General features: G+C 51.2%; 1 protein-coding gene across 2 annotated transcripts; it reads left to right on the top strand.

The window, feature by feature from the left end:
* Positions 1 to 60: 60 nt before the first annotated feature.
* On the top strand, positions 61 to 27,989 carry OVOL2 (ovo like zinc finger 2). Of its 2 annotated transcripts, XM_082670634.1 has the most exons (4): positions 1,507 to 1,684; positions 2,351 to 2,571; positions 13,284 to 13,476; positions 27,396 to 27,989. In XM_082670634.1, exons 1-4 carry the CDS (start codon positions 1,585 to 1,587, stop codon positions 27,707 to 27,709), a joined length of 828 nt encoding a protein of 275 aa, XP_082526760.1. In that variant the 5' UTR covers positions 1,507 to 1,584; the 3' UTR covers positions 27,710 to 27,989. The 2 variants fall into 2 exon arrangements, with proteins under 2 accessions (XP_082526761.1, XP_082526760.1); XM_082670635.1 differs by lacking the exons at positions 1,507 to 1,684; positions 2,351 to 2,571 and adding an exon at positions 61 to 126.

The following is a 27,989-nucleotide window of genomic DNA, read 5'->3' as shown; positions in this document are numbered from 1 at the left end:
AAGAAATCCGTTACCAGGCTGCTGTGTCCCCAAAGGCCATTCCAGGGCGGAAGAGGACGGGGAAAACCGCTGTGTTGATTCTCCCGCCCTGTGGGCTGGGCGCGCAACGGGTCAGGTTACAGACAGGTGAGTCGGGCGGATGGGCGAGCTGCTGGCGCCAGAGCACCCCTGGCCGGCCGCGTCCCCGCAGACCCCGGAGCTGGCACACGTCTGATCACCCCGGGAAGGGGGTGGCCGCCACGGCCGTGGAGGCGGTGCTATGCGTCCCTGGGCACACCGAGCAGAGGTCGTAGGACCCGCAGCGCGCCCCCCAAATCCCGCAACGCGGGTACAGCTGCTCTTAGAAACTTGGCATCTTTCTTTTACCAGTTCCCCTTCCTTCTCTACCCTCTCCCCCATCCTCGGCCCTCCAGGTATAAAGGTAGATGAAAACAAACAAACAAACAAGCAAAAAACCCCAAACCCCAAATAAATACCAAGCTCTCCAGCCACCTCCCCAGTAGGGGCAGTGAGGGGATATGTAGCCCATCTTCACTGGTTTCTTGGAAAGTATTTCTCAGCCTCAGAATTTGGGGAGCAAACGGTTAGGGGAGGCAATAATGGGAGTGGGCGAGGATAAGAAATTTGTTTCAAAGCTGTGTTTGCATAGCCAGCCCTTGGCTTTTTTTCCATCGTGTTTATTTGGGGTAAGGGGACTCTTGGGGTGGAACAAGCGGACTTGTTTTTCTTAGATTGTATGGCACAAAATAACGTTCTAAAGATGCATGAATTTTAACATTTAATTTTACTGTGTTTATTTGGGGGACTGTTGTCTATGAGGGGGAGCTGAAGCTCCCAAGTTCCCTCTTTACCAGATCAGAATCCTGGGGAGTCTCCCGCGGCCTCCCCCTTCCGCACACCGAGATTTCAACAAACCCCGGGAATGATCCACAAAGTCCAGAGGAACTGAGCCATTTTCTGGCTTGCTTGTCGGAGGCGAATCCACTGGGGCGGGGTGGGGGGGGGGCGGGGGAGGGGGCGACTCGCGGGGGCTCCAGCTCTAGGGGGGACGCCCGGGGAGCGGACTTGGTGCTTTCCTCAAAGAGTTCGCCCTGCGGTGCCTGTGATGGGGAATGGGGCAGGGGGCTGAGAGAAAAACGTTCTTCCCTTTTTAAGAAGGGGAGGGGGGAAAGACTGAGACGTTAAATTCTTTTGCAAACATTCGTGCCGAAGGAAGGGCTGGAACAGGCAGCCCCGGCCGCCGGAACCGGTCGGACAGGTAGCGAGCTTGTTGACACCGTTATGTTGCAGGGCGCATGCTCACTCCCAAGTTTCCTGGTGCCTTTTCTATTCCACCTTATGAAACTTTTTCCTCGGCGTGGTCTCACCCGCGATTTAAGGCATAGGTGTCGCCGAGCCGGGAGGCTGGGAGTCGCTGGGCGTGCGGGGGAGAGGCCGGGCCGCGCCGCGGCGGGGGGCGGAGGGAGAGGGCCGGCCGGGCGGGAAGGTGGGCTCTGGCCGCGGGGAACCGGGGACCGAGCCGCCGCCGCCCCTAGAGGGGAGCAGCCGGGACGAGGGGCCGCAGTCCGGGGAGGGGGCCCCACGATGCCCAAAGTCTTCCTGGTGAAGAGGAGGAGCCCGGGGGTCTCGGTCCGCAGCTGGGATGAGCTCCCGGACGAGGAGAGGGCAGACACCTACATCCCAGGTGAGCGCCGCGCCGGGGCCGGGCCTGGGCGCCGGGTTCCTGGGGTGCGGGCAAGGGTGGCCGGGTCCCCTCTGCTCTACGGCCGAGGCTGGACTGTCCCCCTCCCCCATGTCCCTCTTTCAAGGGGAGGAGGAAGTCACGGAGGCGCGGGAGGACCGAGAGTGAGAGGCTGGGAACCTGGGACGCCCTGCGCCCCCTTCCCCCTAGTGGGCGCCTCTAATTGCCCGGCGGCGGGACCGTTGGCTGCAGCGCGGGCCGGGGTGGCCCGGGAAGGGGGCTAGGGGCCAGTAGGGGCAACCCTCAGTCCCACGTCCTCGTGGGGTTGCACAGGGATGGGTCAACCTCTCCGGGGCTGGATGGGTCGAGGTCAGGCCCCCCGCCCCCATCCCAGGGAGAGGAAATTTGGCGCGCGGGTCCCCAGCCGCGCTGGGCCCTCTTTTCCTCGTGGGCGCTGTAACTGGGACTGAGGAGCGGCTCCCAGAACCCCGAGATCGCTCAGGAGGCCGAGTCCGGGGCTCTCTCGCCCACCCCCGCGGCGTTGCCCACTTGGCGAGGTGCCCAGGTCCGGGGCGGGGCGGCGGCGGCACCGCCCGCAGGTCAAACTGCCGCGGGCGCCCGGGCCTGACGCCGCGTGCCTGTGTGTCGGGGCGCGGCCCTCCCATGCAGTGGGCCTGGGCCGTCTGCTCCACGACCCTCCCGAGGACTGCCGCAGCGACGGCGGCAGCAGCAGCGGCGGCGGCAGCAACAGCGCGGGGGAGCCCGGAGGCGCGGAGAGCAGCTCGTCCCCGCGCGCCCCCGAGCGCGAAACCCCCGAGCCTGGCGATGGCGAGGTCCCCGGTGGACACCTGGCGACGAAGCAGCGCCCGGTCGCCAGATCGAAAATCAAGGTACGATGTCGACTCTGCCCCCGCCGCCACCTGCACCACGCCCTGGCGTCGGGCTCCCAGGGCCGGCGCCTCTCCCTGTCGCGCCCGCCCGCGCGCCCCGGCACCCGAGCACCCAGCGCGCCCGCAGCGCAGCTCCTGCACCTGCCCCTGGGTCGCGGCCAGGGCGCCTCCCCGCGTCCTCCCGCCTGCCAGGTAGCCGGCCGCCCGCGCTGCTGCACCCCGGAGACTGGCTTCCCGCGCGGGCACAGGCCCTCCGCGTGGCCTCCGGAGCTGCCTAAAGGCTCAGGCACAGCTTCCTCCCCCCAGCAGTCCATTCTGTGCGCAGGGCCTGAGGAACACCCTGGCCGTCGGAGTTCCTGGAGTGGGAAAGAAGGGACCCCAGGCCCCGGGCTCCCCTCCTCTGAGGTGCAGTTCCTACAGCTTTGTGAATTCTGAGTTTCGCCCCCTTCCTCGAGTTCTGGAGGCAGTGGTGGTAGCTTGGCACACAGTGGGTCTTTCGCAATCACAACTATTCCCAGTGCCAATTATGAAGTGCCCGTTAGACACGAGGTCTGTGCCGGGCACTTGAAACTTGTGTTTGTCAAATCTTATTGAATTATGTTCACGGATGAACGGATTCAACTGCAAATTGGCCTACTGCCCCGCCCCCAGTGGGTTGGAGTGTTTGCTTCCCTCTATCTTCGCGCTTCAGCCCCCACCCCCACCCAGCCTCCTGGAATTGTAGGCCACAGCTTATCCGGACGCCCATCTGCGCTCTCCTGTGTGGAACTGCCATGATTGCTTGCTCAAAGGTATCCGCTACCTCTAAGACTAAGCTGTCCCATTCCACTGACTCACGGGCGGCGGGAGCCTGGGAGTGGCTTTTAGGAATCACAGAACCCCAGTTCCTAGCCAAGTGGGCCTTAGTGTGAGCCTTTTCGGGCTCCAGGCCCTTGGTGTAGGTGTTAATTCTTGGGCACTCCAGGGTGGTCCCGAAGCCCCCTGCCCAGGCACCGAGATGGGGCGGAAGCCCTAGGGTTAGCTGTGGATTGCCAAAGCCTCCTCCGTTACTTTTCCTGGGAGAGGTCTTCCCTCCCCTGTGCATATTCCTGGCTCCAGGGGCTTGGCTCCGTGGTGGGCTGGCGTGCATTTGGTTATCAATTGAGGCTAGAGGCTTGAGCCTGGAATCCTTAAGAAAGACACCTTTAAAGGATGCTGCGACTGGGTGTAGGCATCCTGCTTAGTGTTAAGTGCGCTGAGGAGGTTCAAAGTCAGCTGATGGGAGGCTTTTCTGGGCCAGATGGGGTTAACTGGGAGGGACAATTTGCCTGAGGCCTGTAGCTCTGCCCTCCGGGAAATTCTACCAAGTATCCACTTGCATATTTATCATCCGCCGGAAGGACAATTTGCAACATTGTTTTCGGGTGGTCTATAGATACTTCACCCCTCTGTCCCCCAACTGCCCAGATTGCCCTGGAGACAAGGTGGCACAGGAAAATATCCAGTCCGTTAACCACCATTTTAGGAGATCTCTGCCACCCCAGGCAAACAGCTCCACTGGGGCCCTGGATTAAGGGAATGAATAAACCAATCTTATTCCCAGGATCCTTGTTTTGGTGCTGACGCCAGGGGTGGGGGGGAGGGCGTAGAGTTTGCTCCTCAACCCTTAACAAGGTTTCCAGAGGAGTTTTTGTTTGTTTACTGAGGCCGAAGTTCAGGTTCCCTCTCCTTCTCAGCTTCCATAAGACCTCCTGGGGTTAAGATGCTTCAAGCCTACAGAATTATCAGCTGTGGTATTGGCCATTTTCAAATGACTGGTCCAATTGCCCATGAATTAGCACGTTGTGTAACTGTAGAGTTCTATGCCAAGTATGCTGAACTGTCTAAGAATTAGTTTCCTAACCATAAGAGGGGGAAGCCACTCAGGCATGATGCATGTTTTTCAGTGACTTGAAGACACTTACTGGACCGTTGGTTCTTAGGACCAGAGAAGGGCAGAGAGAAGCTACATCCCATCCAACAGTATGTAGTGCCTGCTGTGCACAAGGCAGCCAGGAGATAAAGATGCTGCCACCCTGGTGTTCCAGAATCTTCTGACAGTAACGGTTAGGGCTCTAGGCTCTGGTTTAGTCCCTCTGGGCCTCAGTTTCCTCGCCTGTAAAAATGGGGATAGTAATGAAACAAGTAATGAAACCTCATAGAGGTGTGAGGATAAATGAGTCAAGCGTGAAACACGGTAGGTGTCCAATAACTCTAGCTAGAATTATTTGGGTTGGTGGAGAGACACAAATACTAAATTAATTATTAACCCTATTACAGGAAAGTGAATGCTCAGCTAGAAGCACAAGCAAAGATGCAGTACATTCTGAGCAGAGGAAGGTTTCTTGGTGTGGATTTGAGGGCTGTGAGAGAAGGGGGAGAGGCACGCTTTAGGGTCGTATGGGCTGAGCCCAAAGCTTGAGTAAGGACAGGACTCAGAGCTGGAGGGAGGATGGGAAATGGGCCTGGGGTCAGGGAGAGTCAAGGTGAGGAACTGGACATGTAGCCAGGACAGGCTGTGATGGTCATGGGGCCAAGCCGAGAAGTGTGGGTGCTCCCGTGGGGGCAGAGGAGGGGCTCTGGAAGGTTTTTGAGAAGGAAAACCTCATTTGGGTCCATCTCACCAGCTGTAGTTGGGGATACATTATCTGTTCTGAGCCTCAGTTCTCTGATCTGCAAAATAGAGATAAGCGAATCGGCCTCTCCAAAGCATTGGGCAGATTACATGAGACAATGGAGGCAACACGCTGAGCAATTTCGTGTGTGTGTAAACTGCTCAGTGGGGAGGTAGCCGACAGTGACTCATAGCAAGTTTTGTTAATGTCCAATACTTTGTTGCCTACAGCAGGGACAAGGGATTTACCAACTGGATTGGCTGGATTTAAGTATTTTTTAAAAACCCACCCATTTGATATTTGGAAGGTAACATAAGCCCCATCCCTAATTCCCTGCCTGTTGACTTCAGTCTCTCAAGACAGAACTGGATGTCCCAATTCCCCCCACCAGTCTTGTAACTCACTGACCATCTCCTTGGCTGACCAGACTTTTCTTCTTGACTCTAGACCCACCAAAGGCAGGGAGCATTCCTGCTGAGCTTGTATTTTCAGCACCCGGTGCAGTAATGCCTGACTCATAGGAGGACATAAGTCAACATAGAAGAGGAATACAGGCAGGGAAGGAGTCAGTAGCATCTGGGGGGAAATAGGAAGCAAGACAAAAGGGAAAAAAGCTTGGAATGGATGCTTGAAAAAGCTTAAATTAATTTAAAGGGGGAAAAAGGAATAGGAGAACAATGCAAGTGTTAACTGCAGCCAGCTTTTAAGTGGAATATAGGTAAGTCGGTTTTTGTGGTTGGAAGGGTCTGAATGGATTTGTTGCAGAAACAGAATCCACTGTAGCTCACTTAAGCAGACAGTGGTTAATTATGGGGTACTAAATGGGCTAAAGAGAGACCAGGCTGAGCTCCCAGGAGTGACCCCCAGAGCCACACTACAGAACTGGGCTACCTAGGGAACTGCAGCCGCGGCCTCTTTGGCTGCTGTCGTGCATCACGATGCTTCTGCTAATGCAGGGTGTGAAACAATTGCCACATACCTGCCTCGGCTCAATTAACTCAGGCCCGAAGTCAAATCTCCTGCTGGTGCATGTAACTGGTGGTACCCCAGTCACATCTAAAGACCACAGATGCCAGGGATTCTGGGAAATGTAGTGTCTAGCTTTTGTAGCCTCTGCTGTACAGGAAGGCCCACCAGAGGAGCAGGAATAGAGGCTGAGCGTGTCCACCCACAGGATCTACTTCAGGGACCCTTATGTGGTCCAATCTCCTTATTTTTGTGGGGAGAAAGGTAAAGCCAGAGAGGTTTTGTTGAGTTCGTCACAGGTACTAGTGGCAAAGCCCAACCCAAGGCTCCTTATTCTTTAGCGTTGTTGTACTGCATCGTGGAAGCCACCTTTGACGCCTTAGCCATTAGCACTGACAGCCTGACATGAAGGAATTGAAGCAGTTTCTCACCGTGACATGAGACAAAACCACAGGGCTCATCCCTGCCTCTCCCACACGTCATGCCCAGACCCATGGGCCTGTCCCGGGGAAGTGCAGGCACACGTTTTGCAGACAACAAGTCCCATCAGAATCTCGGTGTGGGCACCTACAAGCCCTGTGGCCACAGGCGGGTTTCAGGTATTTGAATCTGTTTCTTCTGGATGATTAGGATACGTTCCCGTCAGCATCTCTGCATTTGGGAAGGTTCTGCATTCTGCCATGTAGTGGAGTTGTGAAGCTTAAGGAAGTAGTACATAGGAGCAGGAGGGGAATTTTTATCCTAAAGGAGCTGGGGAAATACGCTTAGCATGTTTTGAGCGCTCAGGCATAAGCACATGTGTCACTGGAAATCTCGTCTGCGCGGCCACCGGAAGGTAGCCTGCACTCACGGTAGCCTCCCACAGGAAATAGGACCATTAATTTAAGGAACTTGTCGGTGGAAGCATCCACAGAAAATAAAGGATTTTTTTTCTTTTTTTCCTTTAGAAGTTGACAGGTAAGTGACCTTAGCCAGCTTTTGAAGTTGGCCAGAGGGCCAGCCCAGGTCCCTACCTCCCTAGATGCTCCTGAAGTCTTCAGCAGCTCTGATACAATGATGGGTTTGTTTCTGCTGCACAGGCCTGTTTTTAGAAGAACTAGAGGGGAACTTTGTGTGTTTTTTAAAATGAAAGCCGAGATCCTGCAGAAAACAGGACAGCAAATAAGAAAGCGCCAAGCTTCAGGGTTGGGGAACTGCTATCTCTCTTCATCTTTCTTGCCCTGAATTAATCTCCAGTTAGTTAATTAATCTCCAGACTGATGTCACCTCCCATCCTCGTGGTAGCTTCCTCACTTCAGTAATAAGCCTTTTGGAGAGTTAATTTTGGATTAAGGATGAGACTATTGAGCTTTTTCTGAGTATAACAGTGTCTGGAGCGGTATACTGTAATTGAACACATTAATACTTTCCATATCAAAACACGAATATTGACACCAAATGGGTAGCTTCCACTTTTGTTGCCAAGGGAGATAGGAGCGAATGTTGGTTTTCAGAGCTATTTGGATTTCAGAGTCGCAGATGAAAGACTAGGGGCTAGTGACTCACACTGAAGGTTGGTTCCCTTTTTCTTCCATCAGTGGGAGAAAAACTCAAAAGACAAATGGAGAAACAATGGGTTTTCACCAATTACCTTTTATTTAGGATCACAGGACTCTGGAGCTTGTCGAACTCTAAGAGTTAGCATTTACTGCAGCAACCAGTCTTTTTGTTTTTTCTTTTTTGGCTGTACCTCACGGTTTGCAAGAATCTTAGTTCCCTGACCAGGGATCGGACCCATGCCCCCTGCAGTGGCAGCGTGGAGTCCTAACCACTGGATTGCCAGGGAAGTCCCTAGCACCAGTCTTTTCAAAGTAGCTTTTCTTATTTAATTCCTTAACAGTCTCAAGAGGCAAGTATCATTATTATCCACATTTTATGGGTGATGAAATTACGGCTTAGAGAGGTTGAGTAACTTGCCTACTTCCCAGACTGTAGGTGGTAGAGCAGGATTTGAACTTAGGAAAAGAGCTCATGTAGTCCCATTTTATTATTTTTACATGTGGGAAAGTATGGCCCAGGGATATTAAATGACATCACACAGCCATCCAGGTCTAGGTTTTTATTTGATCCTCAGCATTTCTTGTCTCTCCACCCCACTCATTTTGTGACCAGGTGACAAAGATGTAACTAGTTTTGGTCTACGCCTTGCAGAGTAGAGTAACAAGGTAGTTGGTTAACCCTATTTTGGACTTCTAGGAACTAGAATGGTAGGTGTAAGCCTGTGTAAGCATCATAAAGATGGCCCAGTGAGCAGACAGGTGACCCGAGGAGAGATTGCCGGTCCTCCGGCACATGGGGCATCATTTCAGGAATCAGGGGTGTCTTCTGTATCATGCTGCCCATCCTGGGAGAGAACACGCAGAAGTGTGGCAGCTCTGGTGTTCTAGAGAGAATGTGATACATCGCTCACCGTTCCAGTGTTCTGTTGCTGCTTCACAAACAACCCCAAATTTAGCAGCTTATAACACTTTATTACGACGTCTTCTGGTTCTGCGGATTGGCTGGACTCAGCTGGGTGGGTCTTGCCTGGGGTTTCTCTTGTGGATGCAGTCAGATGACAGTGGGGTTGGAGTCTCCTGGGGGCTTGAACATCCAGGAGGGCTCACTCATGTGACTGGCAGTTGGTACTCTTGTCCTTTTCTAGCTACTTTATTATATGGTTATACCATCTTTTTTTTAACAAGTCCCTATTGATGGGCATATAGGTAGTTTCCAGCTTTTTGCTATCACAGACCAAATTTCAAGGCACATGTGAAGTACACTCTGTGGATAAATTTCATGTTTAGGAATTTATCCTCCAAATATTTTTCTGAGGAATGTCTCCTTTTTTAAAAAAAAAATTGATGTGTAGTTGATTTACAATATTGTGTTAGCTTCAGGTGTACAGCAGAGTGATTCAGTTATACATATGTCTGTATACATATATGTATATGTGTGTATATATATTTCAGATTCTTTTCCATTATAGGTTACTACAAGATATTGAATATAATTCCCTGTGCTATACAGTAAATCTTTGTTGTTTATTTTATATATAGTGGTATCTGTTAATCCCATACTCCTAATTTATCCCTCCCCCTATTCTTTCCCCTTTGGTAGCCATGTTTGTTCTCTTTGTCTTTGAGTCTGTTTCTGTTTTGTAAATAAGTTCATTTGTATTATTTTTTAGATTCCACATATAAGTGATATATAGTATTTGTCTTTCCCTGTCTGACTTACTTCAGTTAGTATGATCATTTCTGAGTCCATCCATGTTGCTGCAAATGGCATGATTTCATTCTTTTTTATGACTGAATAATAAGGACTCTCACCTTTCTAACAAAGGAAGTTTTCCTTCCTCTGAAAAGTGAACAAGTCTGGCAGAAGCTGGCTTCGTCAGCCATGATCTTTTTGCTGTTGAATTAACCCTCCATCTTCTTTTGAAAAGGCCCTCTTCAGACGTTCTGGATATAATTCATAAACGTCTGGAGTCTGGATTGGTCAGAAATACATTTATAGTTGGCGAACAACCCTTCATGGGCTGGAGGGTGCACCTTATGGCAATTCTCTACATGAGCATTTTGTGTTGACTCAGTTTTCCATGTTGTGAAAAGTGGAGAAATGGCAACACTGCGTTTGCTGAGGCAATTGGAGATCTTTTATTTTTGCTCTGAGAAAACCAGAGGGAAGTTCCCCAGAGAATGGAGTGCCCTCCCTCTCCAGTCCCCTCGCCTCATTCCCTCTTTCTCCCCTGTGTTAAAAAGCTTTCCGTATCTTTCTCAGTCAGATGATCCACTGACCCTGAACTCCCTTAAATGGTCACTGATCTCCATCCCCTCTGCCCTCAAAATTTTTATTCTTTTCAAACCAAATAATGCCAGTGATTTGAGATTTCCATCCTGGACTGTAATAGGAGGTATTCATGTTACATGCTGAGCATTTTAAAAATAGGAGTTTACCAAAAGGATTAAAGTAAACAAGGGTTCAGGTTGGAACCATAGGTGGCGAGTCCTCGGGCACATGGTGCAGGACTTTCAGAAGACAGTTCTAGGTTTCTTCACGTTTTTCATCAGAATTACCAGGTTCATGTGCCTCTGTCCTATTTCATTAGCCGCACTACCTCTCAAATGACCTTTATCCTGTGTAGACTTGGCCTTCAGAAGCTCACGGCATTTTGTTTGCCAAGACCTGGGCCATATTTAGTCTCTTCACATCCCTTCAAGGGAGGCGGTGACTAGAATGGGGACTGCGGATTTGCAGGAGACCATGACCTGTCCTGTGATAGGAGAGCCTTGGGCACAGCTGGGTCTCCCTCAGGCCCTGCCAGGCCCCACCCCTTTGGGGGGCAGAGGTGGGGTATGAGGCAGGAGGGTCATCAGACTCAAGCCCTGCGGTTGTCCTCCTGTATCTTCCAATGTGCCCACCCTCCCCCCGCCCTTTGACAGTCGTTGGGGGCCCTGCCCTTCTCTCCTCCCTCAGCTCTGTGCGTCAGCTACTCTCCAGGGCTCAGGCTGGCCAGGCTGGACTACACACAGCCCCCCTTTTCCCAGCGCCCTCTCTGGGATATTCCTTGCCCTTCCCCCATCTTCTTCATCGTGGCCTGGCTGAGGTGTTCACCTCTCTGGGTACACTTTCCCGTGCGCCCACTGTCTGGGCTAGGCTCCCCTCCCAGCCACCCCTTGCAGCTGGGGCTTCCCAGATGGCAGTGGCCTGTTGCCCGGTCTGCTCTCCGACTAGACTGGCAGCTTCCTGGGGACAAGCCATCCTGGTGCTCTGAGCACAGGCCCCGTCTCGGATCAGGCACACGTCAGTGTCGGCCGAGACTAAGGTGGAGCAGTGAGAATGAACTGGTGGAGGGGGCTGACTGGAAAGCCCTGTGCTGGGGTCTTCGCCTCCTGCCGCCTGTGAGCCATTGCCCACCAACACTTTCTGACTGTGCAGGGCCCTCATGTGCGCTTGGGGCATGGGTGGGGGGTGGGCAGGAGCCTGCGCGAATGCTTGCTGGCTTCCGCAAGGCGTTTAGTTGAGGAAATGTTCGTGCCTGATGGAAGCCTCTGGAATGAGTTGGAATAAAGTCCTGAACCGTGTGAGGGCCAGCCCCTCACATCTCAGGTGTGGTCCATGGACTGCACGGTGGCATCTCCTGGGAGCTGTCTAGCAATGCAGCATCCAGACTCCACAAGACCTCCTGAATCAGAATCTGCACTTTTTTAAAAAAATTTTATTTATTTTTGAATTTTATTTTATTTATTTTTATACAGCAGGTCCTTATTAGTCATCCATTTTATACACATCAGTGTATACATGTCAATCCCCATCGCCCAATTCATCACACCACCACCCCCACCCCTTTCCCCCCTTGGTGTCCATACGTTTGTTCTCTACATCTGTGTCTCTATTTCTGCCTTGCAAACCGGTTCATCTGTACCATTTTTCTAGGTTCCACATATATGCGTTAATATATGATATTTGTTTTTCTCTTTCTGACTGACTTCACTCTGTATGACAGTCTCTAGATCCATCCACGTCTCTACAAATGACCCAATTTCTTTCCTTTTTATGGCTGAGTAATATTCCATTGTATATATGTACCACATCTTCTTTATCCATTCGTCTGTCGACGGGCATTTAGGTTGCTTCCATGACCTGGCTATTGTAAACAGTGCTGCAATGAACATTGGGGTGCATGTGTCTTTTTGAATTATGGTTTTCTCTGGGTATATATGCCCAGTAGTGGTATTGCTGGGTGGTATGGTAGTTCTATTTTTAAGGAACCTCCATACTTTTCTCCATAGTGGTTGTATCAATTTACATTCCCACCAACAGTGCAAGAGAGAACCTGCATTTTAACAAGACCCCCAGAGGATTCGTGTGTGCACTGAGGTTTGAGAGGCACTGGTCTTAGGGGTACGCAGACCAGTTTGGGCAGGGGCTGCAGTGGCTGTAGAAGCTCATCGGGGAGGGAACAGGTGAGCTGAGGCTTGGCAGGAGGCAGTACCCCAGTGGATGAAAGGAGGGTGTTTGAGACAAGGAAGGTGTTAAGCCAGGAAAAGACCAGCTCTTCTCGCTAATAATGTTTGTCTGAAAATTAAGTTTTTTAGGTCCTTTTATGAATAGAATTTTGGCAGAACGGTTGGATCCATCTTCTAAAGGATCTGATAACTAGGAAACCTTTAATGAATGTATCAGATCTCGTGTTTTTCTTCACACAGTTAGAGATTCTGTTTTCTTCCTTTGAGGCAGCAAACACGGTTGAGAGAATGAACCAGGCAGTCCAGAACCTGGGATTTGGTTATAGTTTTTCTGATAACAAAACTGTGGGATCCTGACCAAGTCACTTCCCAAGATGACCGTCTTATTTGTTCATGATTCTGGGTCAGGAACTGGGGCACGGCTGGGCTAGGCAGTTTTCCTCTGGGCCGGGTTTGTTCACTCAGCTGGTGGCAGCCCTGGCTGGGCTGGAAGGTCCAGTGAGTCTTTATTCATACCTGGCACCTCATTGCTCCTCTGCATGGCTGCTTGGGCTTCCCCACAGTATGGTGGGCTCAGGCTTCCTCATGGCTGCTGGCTTCCAAGAGGGAGGATGCAGAAAAGCTGCACTGTTTCTTAAGATCTGGAACTGACACAGGCCCTGCCCAGATCCAGGGGGAGAGGAGACAGTCTCTTGGTGGATGCTGGCCGGGAGGAAGGAATTGACTGTGGCTGTCTTTGCGGGCTCTGTGATGTTATCAGACCTAGACTCCTCTTTCCTTTCTGCTCTTCCATCCTCAGCACTGGCTTCCGCCTTGGGTCCGAGGTAGCTGTTGCTCTCCCGAGCAGGAAGGAGTAAATCAGGGGAGAGGGCACCATCCTTCGCCTTAGAGAGTGTATCTCACCAGCCAGGTGGTCCCGCCCGCAGGACTTGCTGTGAGGCTGGGAAACATAGGCGCGTAGCTGGGGGCGGGGCGCCCAGCTGGTAATCAGAGGTCTGTCCCGAGGACCAAGGGGAGCATGGGTGTGGGGGGGGGTGCAGGAGCCCGAGTCAGGTCCAGCCTAGACGCACCAGGCGGTGGGCGGGCCGCCCCACACGGGTCTTCACCCCTCTCTCTGTCCCAGTTCACCACAGGCACCTGCGGCGGCGACGCGGCGATTCACACCTGCGACCTGTGCGGCAAGGCCTTTCGCCTGCAGCGCATGCTCAACCGGCACCTCAAGTGCCACAGCCAGGTGAAGAGGCACCTGTGCAGTTTCTGCGGCAAGGGCTTCAACGACACCTTCGACCTCAAGAGGCACGTGCGCACGCACACAGGTGAGGGAGGGACGCGGCCAAGAGCCCCTGGACTTTCCCCGCAAGGAACCCAGTCGGGAGCCTGGGGCAGAGTTATGTTTCCGGAAGAATCGTGGGGCGGGGTGTTTGGGGTGGGCCGCCCGGCTCTGCCACCTGCCATTGGTGTCCCCTGGGGCCCGTGCGCCGCTCTCAGCCTGTTCTCGCCTCGGTGAGATGGGCGGCGCATCACTGGCCGGAAGTGTCCTGGGAGCTGTGATGCCCACTCGGTGCAGCCCTCGGGCCGGGCTGAGGGATGGAATGTGGTCCCCCTGGTCCCTCTGCTGGTATTTTGTGCTCCCTTCTCGGGAAGTGAGTCTGTCTCAAAATAGCATCACGTGGCTTCCTCCTGAGAGCTCAGAAAGAGAACACGCAGCTGACTTAGCGCTGCCCGAGCCTCCTGTGGGGGCGGGTGGGCAAGTGTCACCCCCACCCTGAGCTTTACTCAGCGCGGGTCTGGGTCCTCACCAGCTCCCTTCCACAGACAGCCCTGGGGTGCCGGTTGGCCGCCCTCCCGCCCCCTCTGGCTGTTCGTAGCCTCGGTAGTTTTGTCTAGGAAACACCTGGCCTCCAGGCTGCTCCTTGAGGGCCACACCTGTGCCAGAGCGATCCCTGGAGGAGAATTCGAAGATGCCATCTCCTTGCTAAAAAAACCTTCTCCAGGGCTTCCCTGGTGGCGCAGTGGTTAAGAGTCTGCCTGCAGATGCAGGGGACATAGGTTCGTGCCCCAGTCCGGGAAGATCCCACATGCCACGGAGCGGCTGGGCCCGTGAGCCATGGCCGCTGAGCCTGCGCGTTCCCGCAACGGGAGAGGCCACAACAGTGAGAGGCCCGCATACCGCAAAAACAAAACAAAACAAAACAAAAAAACCTTCTCCAGCTCTGGGCAGGACAGAATCCAAACTCCCCATCTTGATGGGCTCCATGTCAAGCCCCTCACAGTCTGGGTCCCATCTTCAAATCCCCATCCTGTCCCAGCCCCTCCCACCCCATCCCACTCCATCTTTTCTTTTCTTTCTTTTTTTTTTTTTTTCATCTTTTCATCCCACCCATTTCATCTCATCTAAATCCATCCCATCCTAACCATTCAGTCTTGCCCTGGTGCCACGTACTCTCCCTACAACCTCATAGAATTTACTAATTATAGTCCCGCTGATCCCATCAAGCTCTTTCAGGGTTTAGGGTTTCCCTCAGCATTTTGGGGGTGGGGTGGGAAAATGACCACTCCTCTCTCCCAGGGGGCCTCTCAGGTCCCCAGCCGCCACACAGGGCCCTTCTCAGATCCTCTGTATTCAGATTTCCTTTAAGCCCTTATCACACTTTTTTGTTCTTAGAGTACTGGCCATGAGCTTCCTCCCTGGCCTCAGAAGGGTGTCCTCCACCCTACAGAGTGGGCTGGCCTACTAAAAGGTTTTTCTTTTTCCTTTAAAAAAAACTTTTCTAAAGTGAAATTTTCATTTAAATGTAACATACATCCAGCAAAGCACACAAACCATAAGTGCATAGTTTGAGAATGCAGGACTTTTTACAAAGCGAACACAAGCATATAACTGGCTGGAGTATTTCCAGCCCCCATAAGACACTGCCCCCTCCCTCCTGCCCCCTCTGGTCACTGTCACCTTCCCTCCAAGAGGCACCAGTAGCCTGACTTCAGTAAAAGTTTGACCTCTGTGTGGCCAGGCTGACACCTGGGTTGGGGCAGGGAGAATGCTTAGGGAGATTGATGGTCCTGTGTGATTAGGGAGGGTCCTATAGAGGGTGAAGGGTCCTGTAGGTGGTGGAGGGTCCTGTGGGTAGTAGAGGGTCCTGTGAAGGGTGGGGGTCCTGTGGGTGACGGGGGGACCCCTGGTTATCAATGGACCCATTACGTGACTGCAAAGCTGGGCTTATAGGCAACTGACCCAAGGAGCTGGAGGAAATTGGGGACCACTCATGCCGTCATTTGTCGTTGGTTGTCCTGGAGAGTTTCTCAGCTTTTCCTCTCTATCTGAGGGTGTCCTTGAGGGCATGGCCTATTTCTTCTGCAACTCCTCACCTGGTGGGCTCTGTGGTCACGCCCCCACAGAGTGAAGGGGGCTTGGGGAGCATTGTGGGCTGTTGGTACCTTCAGTTGGAGTAAACATGGAGCTGCCTCATCTGTGACTGAGTTAATTCTCCATTAGTAGAAATATTAGGGACTGACTGCTCTCAGGGAAGAGTTTGTAAGAGTTTGCACTGAGTTGGTCACACAGTGGTTAAGCACTCTGGATCTGAGCTAGCTGATTCTGCAACCTTGTGGAAATTACTTATCTTTTTGCCTTAGTATGTCCATCTCTAAAATGGGCATGGATTTATTACCTATCACCTAAGTGATGGCTGCGAGGTTTCAGGGCAATAATGGCATATAAAGTGCTTCACAAATTGTAAGCACTTAGTAATTATGAGCTATTAGTGGTGGTAAATGTTGAAATAGTTGGCAGAATTTTCCTGGGGCCCTGCGGGGTGGCAGGCTCGAAGACTCACCTCTGTGCTTGTGGAGAGCTCAGCCAACATAGGGAGAAAGAACCCAAACCCCTGACTGTGACCCAAGGAAACCAGCAGGTGTGCCAGACAGAAGAAAAAGTGGCGAATGCTGGTGGGGAGGCCCGGAAGGTGCATTGTTGCTGGCAGGGGCACCAGGGAGGCTTCTCAGAGGAGGTGTCCTTTTGGCTGAACCTTGAAGAGTGAGCAGGATTTTCACAGTTGGACGGGGGAGGGAGGGGCATTGCAGATGGGGAATGTCTTAGTTTGGGTTCCCCCAGAAACAGACCCTGACACGAGGATTTGGGTGAAGCCGTTTATTTGGGAGATGGTCCCGGGGGCACAGTGAGGGGATGAGGAGAGGAGACAGAGGGAAGGAGACTCAGTGAGAGCTAGTTACTTACTGAGTGGGTTACCACTGGGAGCAACTGGGGCTCAAGCCCCCTGGGGGTCCTCTGAATGCACACAATGCACCCCAGAATTGCTCCAGGGGCAGGAAGTGGGGTATTTATCCATCAACTCCCATCCTTCCTTGTTTGGGGGTCCATCCTGGGACCCTCTACTCCTAGGCACTTCCTCCCCGAAGCCCCTTGCAGACCTCACGTTTCCGGGGAGCATCATCGGGCAGGAGCGGCAGGAAGCCACTGGCCTCCTGAGACTGTCCGAGCCGGCCTGGTGGGAGGCTGAGGGGTTCGGTGGGGGCGGGGAGCAGTGTCTGCCAGGGAGAACGAGGCTTAGCGGCCGGGGGGCGCGGGGGGGCGTTGGCAGAGGCGGGAGAGCCTGTGGAGGCTTGCACAGCTTCCTCAGGTGGTAGCGAGCTCAGAATGGTGGCTTTTCTGCAGGCCAGGCCCTCGGCTTTATCCTGTTGTGTCCAACAGCCCCGAGGAGCCCCGAGCCCTTGTTACCCGCAGTTCACAGGTGAGGAGCTGGGGACGGCTGGTCTTCCTGAGTCCAGGTCCCCCGCTTTCCACAGGCCCCTTCTCTGTCTCCGCCCCTCAGTACTGTGCTCACTCAGCGTCCTTCCCGAGGCTGGGCCTTATCAGCCGCCCCGGTTCAGTTTCTAGAAGCCAGCTTGCTCTGCAAGAGGCGAGATAGAGAGGAACTCGGGCCGGGCACAAACCGCACCCTCCAGCCTGGGCTTTACAGTGGGTTGCTGAGGAGTCTGAGCATGTGTTCAGTGGTGCCAGCATGTCCTCTGGCCACCGAGTGAGCAGAAAGGGGGTGGCCTGCACCCCGCCCCACCCCCACCCCCAGGGCCCTGGGCTCCTTCATCTCCTACTCCTCAAAGATGAGACTTCTAGTGACTCCTAAAGGAGGGGCTGAAAATCACCGGGTTGCTGAATGAAAGCGCCTTCCACCTGATGCTTCCCCAAAGGACATCATGTACTTTATCCCACGAGGGGCGAGGCTGGCACTCAGGAGGCATTTAGGACTGGAACCCTGCAGCCTCTCTGCGCACGGGGAGCTCTGGGTCCGCGGAAGGTGGCTGGTCCGATTGAGATGTGTGGTTACGTGTAAAACAGACACTAGATTTCAAAGGCTTAATGCAAAATAAGAACGTAATGTATATCAATTTTTAATGTTGATTTCATGTTGAAGTGGTAATATTTTGAATATATTGGGTTAAACAAAAGGTATCCTTAAAATAATTTCACCTGTTTCTACTTATTTTAATGAGGCTACTGGACATTTTAAAATTACAAAATGGCTTGCATTTTAATCTCTGTTGGATAGCTCTAAGGTCATTGAATCTACAGTTAATGATTTAAAAAATTTTTTATTATAATTTTGACTCTTAAAGTGACCAACAAATAGCATTATGGAAATGTCTTGAACCTATTTTCCCTCTGGTTCATTTTATTTATTTAATTGGCCGTGCCTCCAGGCACATGGGATCTTAGTTCCCCGACCAAGGATCGAACCCGTGCCCCCTGCAGTGGAAGCGCGGAGCCCTAACAATTGGACAGTCAGGGAATTCCCTGTTTCTTTTTTGTTTTGGTTTGGTTTTTTTGGAGTATAATTGCTTTACAATGTTGTGTTAGTTTCTGCTGTACAATGAGGTGAATCAGCTCTATGTATACCTATATCCTCTCCCTCTTGGACCTCCCTCCCACCACCCCCCATCCCACCCATCTAGGTCGTCACAGAGCACCGAGCTGAGCTCTCTGTGCTTTATAGCAGGTTCCCACTGGCTATCTATTCTACACGTTGGTAGTGTATATAAGTCAATTATAATCTCCCAACTGTAGAGATGTGGATGGGCCTAGAGTCTGTCATACAGAGTGAAGTGAGCCGGAAAGAGAAACAAATATGTATATTAATGCAGATATGTGGAATCTGGAAAAATGGTACAGATGAACCTATTTGCAGGGCAGGAATAGAGATGCAGATGTAGAGAACGGAGATGTGGACAAGGGAGGAAGGGGAGGGTGGGACGAATTCCCTGGTTTATTTTCTGATGGAGATGTGCCTCCAGGTAATAATGACCAGGAAGAGGAGTCAAAACATTGCTGACAAACTGGCTGGTGGCAAACGGAATAAAGGGGTCCCAGCTCTGGGGATGCCCCTCTGCGGGGGCTGGAGGGACAGGCCTGGCCTCCTGGCGCCAGAGGCCTGCCCTGCAAGCTCTGAGCTCTGTGCAAAAGGGATAATCAGTAAAAAGAGCAAAAATCTGGGCTCCTCAGACCTTTCTGTAGTTCATGTGTACCACCGCACTGGCTCCAAAAGGTCTCACCAGAATTCTGGGAATTCGGTTTTGCCTTTGATGGAGACGTGAATGTTGGATTTTGGCTCTTGACAATTACAAGTAAATGTTGTGTTTGGACCAGAAGCAAAGATGTGGACAGTGTTCTCACAACTACAGTAGGCAGACGAGTGAAGGTTATGGTTGCTCCCAGTCCGGTTGGGCCAGACCATGACTAATTTGAAGACTTACCTGGGATCCCAGGACCCTTCTTTTGAGAACTGCAGCCACAGTGTTGATGAGGTGGGCAAAGACGGTGGGACCGGGGATCGGGATTAATCCCCTCCCCCATGTCTCCTCCTGAGAGAGCGGGGCCTCTAAGACTCAGAACACGAGGAAACTTCTTGGAAAAGGTCCAGGGAAACCGGAGCCTGGAAATGTCTTACCTTAATATCCAAGCAGATGAAAGAAAAGATTAAGACTTCTTTTCTGGATATGACTTCACCAAGGAAAGAGTAGATCAGAGGTGTGTGTGTGTGTGTGTGTGTGTGTGTGTGTGTGTGTGTGTGTGTGTGTGTGTGTGTGTGTGTGTGAGGGGGAGCAGCAAATGACATCTGAGTCCAGATTGGAAGAGAGAAACTGGAACAGAAGAAACTCGGTTAACATTTTGTGAAAATACGTCTGCAAACGAGTGGCTCTTTTCAATCCAAATTGACTTAGGTTGGGTTCCCTAGAAGCAGATTCTTATAAACTGATTTATTGAGGGAGAGCTCTTGGGAGAAACCTGTGAGGGAGGGGAGAGCAGGACAGGGTAGCAGGGATGTGGCCCCAGCTTGATCCCACCAGGGCCCTGGGGTGTGACTGGCGCTACAGGCCTGTCCTGTCCCCAGGCAAGTGGGGGACATTTCTGTGCCCATGTGAGTCAGAGGCTGCCTTTCCCCTGGGTGGGCAGGTCACTTGCCCAGTGCCCGTTCCTTGGAGAAGGGGACATCCAGGAACTGTCAGCTGCCAACATAGGTGACAGCTGGGGAGTGAAGTACTGGCCCAGAAAAGGGGGTCCTGATGGGGGACCAAGAGGGTCCACTGCACGCATAATAGAGGGAATTGCTCTATTTAAGTGGAGTTGACAGGGTCACTGAGGCCAACGTGTGAAATTACGGCTGTTGACCCACCTCAGGACAAAGTAGAGACGGCGGGTGGGAGGGATGAGCTTTCAAGACAGGATTGTGTATTCAGTTCATAGCCCGTGAAAAACGTCAGGGGCCTGGTTTTACAGAATATTCTTCTGGATTTGTTCACGTGTTTTAGGTTGAGCCAGCTGGCCATCCAGGGAAGGAAAGAGTTTGCTGGGGGCAGGGTGTGGGTGGGGGAAATCTGTCATTTAGATTCCAACAACCAGCAGGTGCCAAACTGAGCACTGAGCGTCTCCCCCCTCGCTGCCCAGGGACCCCGGCGCCAGTGGCGCCTGGGGGCGTGGTGAACGTTTACTGAGGTGTCAGTTGTGGTCTGGGCGTTGTTCGCCACCGTGACCAGGTGTGCCAGGCTCATCAGACAAGTACAGCTTGCATTGAATGCATTTTATTTTTCTCGTATGTAAAGTGACTACTTACTTTGTAAAAGACTTCAGTCAGTATACAGACTACAGAGGAGAAAACCTGCGCTGCTGTAACCAGTCGAAAAGGGCAAACACATGTGCGGGGTCCCCCGCTCAGTTTGTGAGGGCTCCAGGGGGGCATAACTCGGGTTGGTGATAACTTTACGACCCTGACTAGAGTAAAGGAGTTGGTTCGAGGTGCGCCTGCCATTCCTACTGAGTTCCACGGAGGGAGGCTGAGGAATTCAGATCTGAGGTCCGGGCAGTGGGGAGGGGGCTCTGGCCGGAGCGCAGGGTCTGCCCTGCCCCCCTTGGTGGGGCCTTATCTCAGGCCTTATCTTCCATCTGGGCCACATTGAGAAGGAGGAGAAGGCAAACAAATCCCATCTTGATTGAAGAAGAGGAAACAATGGTGTCTGTTTGGAGCCTACGGGGAAGGGTTGATTGGACTGGGAAAAATGCAGGCTGGGAGAAGTTTGGAGCGGGGCGGGTGGGAGTAAAGAATAGAGTTACCTCCACCCCGAGGGAGCTGAATGCTGCCTTGTAGGGTGGCCTCCTTCACTCACCAAACTCTCCCCTCTTTTATTTTGACTGACTTTTTAGCTACAAAAAATAATATTGAAAGGGAAGAATGAAAGAAAGAAAAAAAGAAGCCTCCTCTCCACGCCAAGCCCTAGTTCCACTCCTGAAAGCAAGCCACCACTTAATTTTTTTTTCCCCAGAAGTTTTTAACACACATTGCTTTTTTCGTGCACTATCTATCCTGGAGATTGTTTCCCATCTGCAGAGGTAGACATACATCACTCTTTTGAATAGTTGTCAGAGCGTTTCTTAATATGAGATTATGACGTAATTTCAAATGTGGAGGCGCTGTCATTTTTTTCTCTTGTCCCAAATGATGACACTTATTTACATTCTCAGGGTCGGTTTTTTCTTTCCTCCTTCCCTCCTTCCCTCCCTCCCTCCCTCCCTCCCTTCCTTCCTTCCTTCCTCTCTTTCTCTGTCTCTCTCTTTTAATTTTAGACAGGACTACCACAGATATTCTTGTAAATCCTTTGCCTACTTGTGTGAGTCTTTCTGTAGATAATTTCCCTGAAGTGGGCCAAAGGGCAGACCCATTATGATGTTTGTGGGGTGGTCACATTGCCTCCCGAAGAGTTTGTCCTAAATGCCCAGTCCCACAAGGAGGCCTGCAGAGAGCTCCTTGCTGAAGTCCATGTTTGGATAAAGTCCAGTAAAGGAGACTTAGCTACAGCAAGCAGAGAGCGCCAGCGACAAAGACTTTTCTTTGGGGATGAGTGACATGAAGCTTGATTTGGTAGTAGAAATAGAACATCTGAAAAGAAGACACCCTTTGTGATAACCCAACACACAGTATTTTCTGCTCGAGGTGATACAGACCCGCAGCACAGTAGTCTGGAGGGTGGACGGGGAAGGACGTCTGTCCCCTCCTCTCTCCACCAGCTGCCTAGGAACGACATTTAAAAAAATTAGCCTTTAAAAAAATTATTTTTTTAAATTGAAGGATAGTTGATTTACAGTGTTGTGTTAGTTTCTGGCGTACAGCAAAGTGATTCAGTTATACATATGTGTATATATATTCTTTTCCATACTCTTTTCCATTATGATTTATTATAGGAAAAAATTATCCTTTTTTATTGTAAAATAGATAATGAACAAAAAGGTGTACATATAGATACAGTTTAAAGACAGATACTAGATATTCACATACCCACCAGCCAGCCAGCGTCTGAATAGAGCGTGTTTGCGTCCTGTTGACCTGGACTGTAAGCTGTTGAAGCTGCATCCCGTTGAATATTCAGTGTGTGCTGCACCCTTTGCTTGTGAGATCTTGGTTAATCCTCAGAGCAGCCTTACAAGGGGTATCAATTATTATCCCCATTTTACAGGTGATGAAACTGAGGTGTGGACTCAGTTAATGCGTGGCTGATGGGTGGTGCCTGGGTTTCCAGTGGCCTTGGACTCCGTTACTGTGTAGGTGTCAGTAGGTTAATGATGCCTGGTGCGGGGATGGTTCCGGGATCCCACTCCAGGCTCGGACAAGATTGGCCTTTGCTCGAGAGAGCCCACGTCCAGGACAGGTGAGGCCCAATGTCAGGGAGGCCTTGGTATCTGTCCCCCTCATCTGGGGCTCCTCCCTGGCCCCCGAGTTTGGGGGAGAGGAGGACTCCAGGAGGGAGGGACTTGTTCCCCAGCCCAGAAAGAGTCACCAAGAGGCGGCTGCTGGGTGACCATGTCTGCCTGCACCAGTGAGCGAGGGATGAATGTGGTGTTTGCAGAGCGGGGTGGGGAGGGTAGGTTTGCAAAAGTCAGAATTAACTGCCATAACTAGAGGTGTGGGGACCTCCTGTCTACCCCGCTCCACCCCCCGCAGTCATCCTCATCCTAGCCGTCATCTGCACGGCACAGGGCTTTGAAATCCTCTAGCCCTGGCTATCCAGGCTCTGCTGGGTGCTGTGCCCGTAGGATTTGGCTGAGCTGGGAATGAAGAGAGGAAGGAGACGTGACCGTGCGAGTGGACTTGGCCCTGGCCCGATGCCCTCGGCAAGGGGCAGGGCTCAGGCAAAGCCATGCAGCCCCGTCCGCATCACCTTCTCAGGTCACCGTTGGGAGTGGGGACCCCCAGGAGTAGGATTGGAAGCGTCCACTTCCAGAATCCAGGTTAAAGCCTGGTGTCAGTGTGCTGGTTTCCCCACCGGTTGAGTTTGGATGTTTTAAAATAGTCGAGGGCTGTTTCCAGTCACCCTTGAAAGGAGCAGCTGGCCTCTGGGTGAATTTCTGTGTTGATGAGCTTTGGGTCTGAAGTCAGGTTGCTGCTTGATCAGCCAGAGGTGGTGGGAACCAGCTGCCACGTGGGCGCAGAGGCCTGGTTAACACAAAGCCCCTTGTGGCCCAGACATGCAACCTACGTGGTGTATTCCTTTGGAGAGGCCTCACGGCCCCTGCGTTTGTAGAAAACTAGCCCCAAGATGTGACCTCTCTTTTACCTGGGCCAGTAGGATTCATTCATTCATTCGTTCAAAAATTATTTCCTGAGCACCTATTAGGAATTCTCTGCTGGTCCAGTGGTTAAGGCTCCACGCTTCCACTGCCGAGCGCCCAGGTTCGATCCCTGGTCAGAGAACTAAGATCCCACGAGCCACGTGGTGCGGCCAAAAACAAAATAATAAAATAAAAAATAAAAATGATTTACTGAGCACCTATTATGTGCCAAGTGCTGAGGATTATAAAGGAGTTTCTTTTAGCAGTTTTTCTGAAACATGTGGAATATAATACAGGCCTGCTTTCTGCGTGGGTGGGCTGGAGGAACACCCCACCACGGCATTGAGCTAACACAATTCTTTTCACATGAACGTTAGAGGAAAGGATGGGAGCTTCTGGATGTGGACAGGAAGAAAAGTGGAAGCGACTCGATTTTTTCAGGTGGTTGAACGAGGGTGGGGGGAGTATTTTTTTCCATTTTGACTTCCTTTGTCATCTGTGTACTTAAAAAACTTCATGAACAGACATAGCTCTCCCGGCCCCCCACCACGCGCCACCAGTGAGGAACTGGGGACATTTAACTTTGAAGAGAGGACTTGGGGGAGCCGGCTGCCTCAGACACCCCAAGTGCCGTCCTAAGGCTTCACCACGCGTTGCTTCAGACCTGTAACTCCAGCATAAGCAGCCTCAGCAGCACCTGGGAACCTGTGAGAAATGCAGATTCTCATCCCCACCCCAGAACCAGATCCACCAGCAGGGGGGCCCGGAATCTGTGTTTTGACAAGCCCTCTAGGTGGTTCTGTTTCGGGCTCACATTTGAGAAACACTGCTTTCGCTTGGATCAGGACGTCTGGAGTGGGGCCCGAGGCTCTGCACTTCCAACGAGCTCCTAGGTGATGTGATGTGAGGTGGACTACACCATAGTACCAGGTTGTACAAGGCAGCATCATGTGATGGGAGGGTGTGGGCTGGAGCAGGGCTTCCTCAGTCTCTACAGTTTTTAAAAGATGGGATTTGGGTGCAGCTGTACAACAAAACACCACGGTGCTCTTAAAAAGGAATGAGACCAAGCTGTAAGCACCAATATGGGAAAATCTCCAGGAATGTTTATTTATTTCTTGAAGTATAGTTGATTTACAATGTTGTGTTAATTTCTGTTGTACAGCAAAGTGATTCAGTTATATATATATATATATATACATTCTTTTTTTTGATATTCTTTTCCATTATGGTTTATCATAGGGTATTGAATATAGTTCTCTGTGCTATACAGTAGGACCTTGTTTTTTACCCATCTTATATATAATAGCTTACATCTGCTGACCCCAACCTCCCACTCCATCGCTCCCCCAAGCCCCTCCCCCTTGGCAACCACTAGTCTGTTCTCTATGTCTGTGATTCTGTTTCTGTTTCATGGATAGGTTCATTTGTGTCATATTTTAGATTCCACATATAAGTGATATCATATGGTATTTGTCTTTCTCTGTCTGGCTTACTTCACTTCGTATGATAATCTCTAGGTCCATCCATGTTGCTGCAAATGGCATCATTTCATTCTTTTTTATGCCTGCGTGATATCCCATTGTATATATGTACCACATCTTCTTTACCCATTCATCTGTTGATGGACATTTAGGCTGCTTCCATGTCTTGGCTATTGTGAATAATTCTACTATGAACATAGGGGTACATGTATCTTTTTAAATTATAGTTTTGTCTGGATGTATGCCCAAGAGTGGGATTGCTGGGTAATTCTATTTTTCGTTTCCTGAGGAACCTCCATACTGTTCTCCACAGTGGCTGCACCAACTTACATTCCCACCAACAGTGCAGGAGGTTCCGTTTTCTCCACACCCTTTCTGGCATTTATTGTTTGTAGACTTTTAAATGATGGCCATTCTGGTCAGTGTGTTGCGGTGCACCAGGAATATTGTTAAGCGAGAAAAGTAGATTTTGAAAATATCTTTTGATAATAGCTTGCTTCCGTTAAAGCCAGGATAGTAAAATCATGATAAAACCCATTATTGCATAAATAAACTATTTAAGCATTTTAGAATGTGAATTTTAATACACCTGTTTTTCAATTTTTCACTATTCTTTCAGCAACTCGAACATTCTTGGGGAAAAAAAATTAACCATTAAAAAAACAAATACAAACGTCTACATGGGGATGCACATTTTCCCTTTCGCCTCAAGCTCCAACATGACTCCATGCAGCCCTGGTGGATCCTGTCCTTACTTAAATTTTTGATAACTTGTTCATCATGGATTTTTTTGTATGTATTTTAATTTTGAAAATATTTATCTTGATTGATGTTTTCACATACTCTTCAATTTTGAGCCTAAAGCTTTGGGGATTACTGCGGGCAGTGGTCCTCCTGGCCTCTGGGCTCTGAGATGCTCTGAGAGCTGGCAGCCCACTCTGTTCCACAGACCCCGAGCACAGCATTCACCCTCTCTGGGCTTCCGTGCTCATGGGTCACTATATGCTTCCTTGAATCCCCCCCGACTTTAGAGCCTGAGATACACCTACTGAGGTCTCCTTACCTAAGTTCCCATCTCACCCTGTCGGGTGCCCACGGTGGGCATGGGCATGACTGTGGTTTGATTGGCTGAGCTCCCTGCTCATATGGTACCTGTGGCCTCCATCTGGAAGGCAGGCTCCACTCATAGTAGCTCACTTTTAAAGCCAGCAGGAGATCTAGGTTGGAAATGGTTTCCTAACTGTAGCCGACGCCATCAGTGTCCTGTGACCCCTGCCATTTCTGGGCACACCCGTCCATGTCGTGGCTGCCCACACCTGCAGCCCAGCCTGAGGATGTCCTTGCTGGAGGCCACTCTACCCCAAGGCAGGCTGTACATGCTGGGGAGAGAGAACCTGTTCCACCCAGGGTGCTCTCCGCGGTGCTACTGGAGCAGGCGAACAAAGACTCCAGCTCCCGAGGGCCAGGGTAACTCTGAGGTGTGTGTTCTGCTCTGTCCCGCACCTTGTCTGGCCATGTGGACTCTGGTTGCCCACAGTGGTGACTGGCTGGATGACCCCTCTCCCCCTTGTCATCATCATCTTCCCTCCCCTGCAGGTGGGGAGTCACCTCCCAGTTTTCATGGGGTCACCGCTCCTGAGGGCAACCTCCCAAATAACTCCTTTTCCAGTGAAACCCAAACTAAAATGAAAACAAGGTTTACTCTGCCCACTTTGAAACCCAGACATTAAGGCAGGCAAGTGGTGGTGTTTTGCTGTGTGCATCCTTTTTTATTATGTTTGCTCTGTGGACAGTTTTGTCTCCTGCCTTAATCATTTTCCTCATGTTTCTCATCCTTGGTCATGATGATTTTTTTTTTTTCCCTCAGCCCCTGGCAACGATTTTTCTATTGTTTCTGAGAGTTTGACTTTTCTGTATCTAAGTGACACCACGCACTATTCGTCTTTCTCTGTCTGGCTTATCTCACGGAACATAATGTCCTCAAGGTCCATCCATGTTGTTGCAAATGGTAGGATTTCCTCTTTCTCCTGGCTGGATAATAATCCATTGTAGATATACACCACACCTCTTTTATCCATCCATTTATTGGTGGACACTTAAGTTGTTTCCATGTCCTGGCTATTGTGAATAGTGCTACAGTGGACATGGCTGTGGAGATATCTCTCTGAGATCCTGTTTTTATTTCCTTTGGATAAGTACTCACAGTGGGATTGCTCGATCATATAGAAAGGTCTGTCTTTAAGTTTTCGAGGAACCTCCATACTGTTTGCCACAGTGGCTGCACCAATTTACATTCCCACCAACAGTGCACAAGGGTCCCCTTTTCTCCACACCCTCACCAGCATTTGTTACCTTTTGTCTATTTAATAATGGCCATTCTGACAGGTGTGAGGTGATCTCTCCTCTCTATGTGGTTGTGATTTGCATTTTTCTGATGATTGGTGATGGTGAACATCTCATGTGTCTGTCGGCCCTTTGTACGTCTTTGGAAAAATGCCTGTTCGGTTCCTCTGCCCGTTTTCGAATTGTGTTGTTGGTTTTTTGCCGTTGGGTGGTGCAGCATGACTTTTAATGGCTTCATAGTGGGAGGCTCTGGCTGGGCTGTGACCGACCGGTGCTGTGTCTGCCCCTCACCCTGCAGGCATTCGCCCCTACAAATGTGACGTCTGCCACAAAGCCTTCACCCAGCGTTGCTCCTTGGAATCCCACCTGAAGAAGATCCACGGGGTGCAGCAGCAGTATGCCTACAAGCAGCGCCGGGACAAGCTGTATGTCTGTGAAGACTGTGGCTACACGGGCCCCACCCAGGAGGACCTGTACCTGCATGTGAATGGTGCCCACCCGGGCAGCGCATTCCTCAAAAAGACATCCAAGAAACTGGCAGCCCTCTTGCAAAACAAGCTGACATCCACGCTCCAGGGCAATGCCAACCTGAGCGAGGAGGAGGAGAAGTAGGAGAGGGCGTGGATGCCAACGCTGCCACGTGTCCACAGATTCCCGGTCTTGAGGGCCCCCTGACCCACGGGCTCTTTCTAAGTCCAAGTGTTCCGTCCATCTCTCTGTCCTCTGGGAGCCTCGATGGGGGGCTCCGTTCCAAGGCTGTCAGTGGTAACAGTGGCTTCAGGCCCCCGTAACCCGTATCCTCAGGAACACTGTCACATGAATGAAAGCTTCTGGATGGCTATGATCACCGTCTGGGGTTTGGGTTTTTTTTTTTTTTAGGATTTTCACACAT

The sequence above is a fragment of the Grampus griseus genome, assembly GCF_964374135.1.
Source record: "Grampus griseus genome assembly, chromosome: 14".
Lineage (NCBI taxonomy): Eukaryota > Metazoa > Chordata > Mammalia > Artiodactyla > Delphinidae > Grampus > Grampus griseus.
This window is presented reverse-complemented; position numbering and strand designations above follow the sequence as displayed.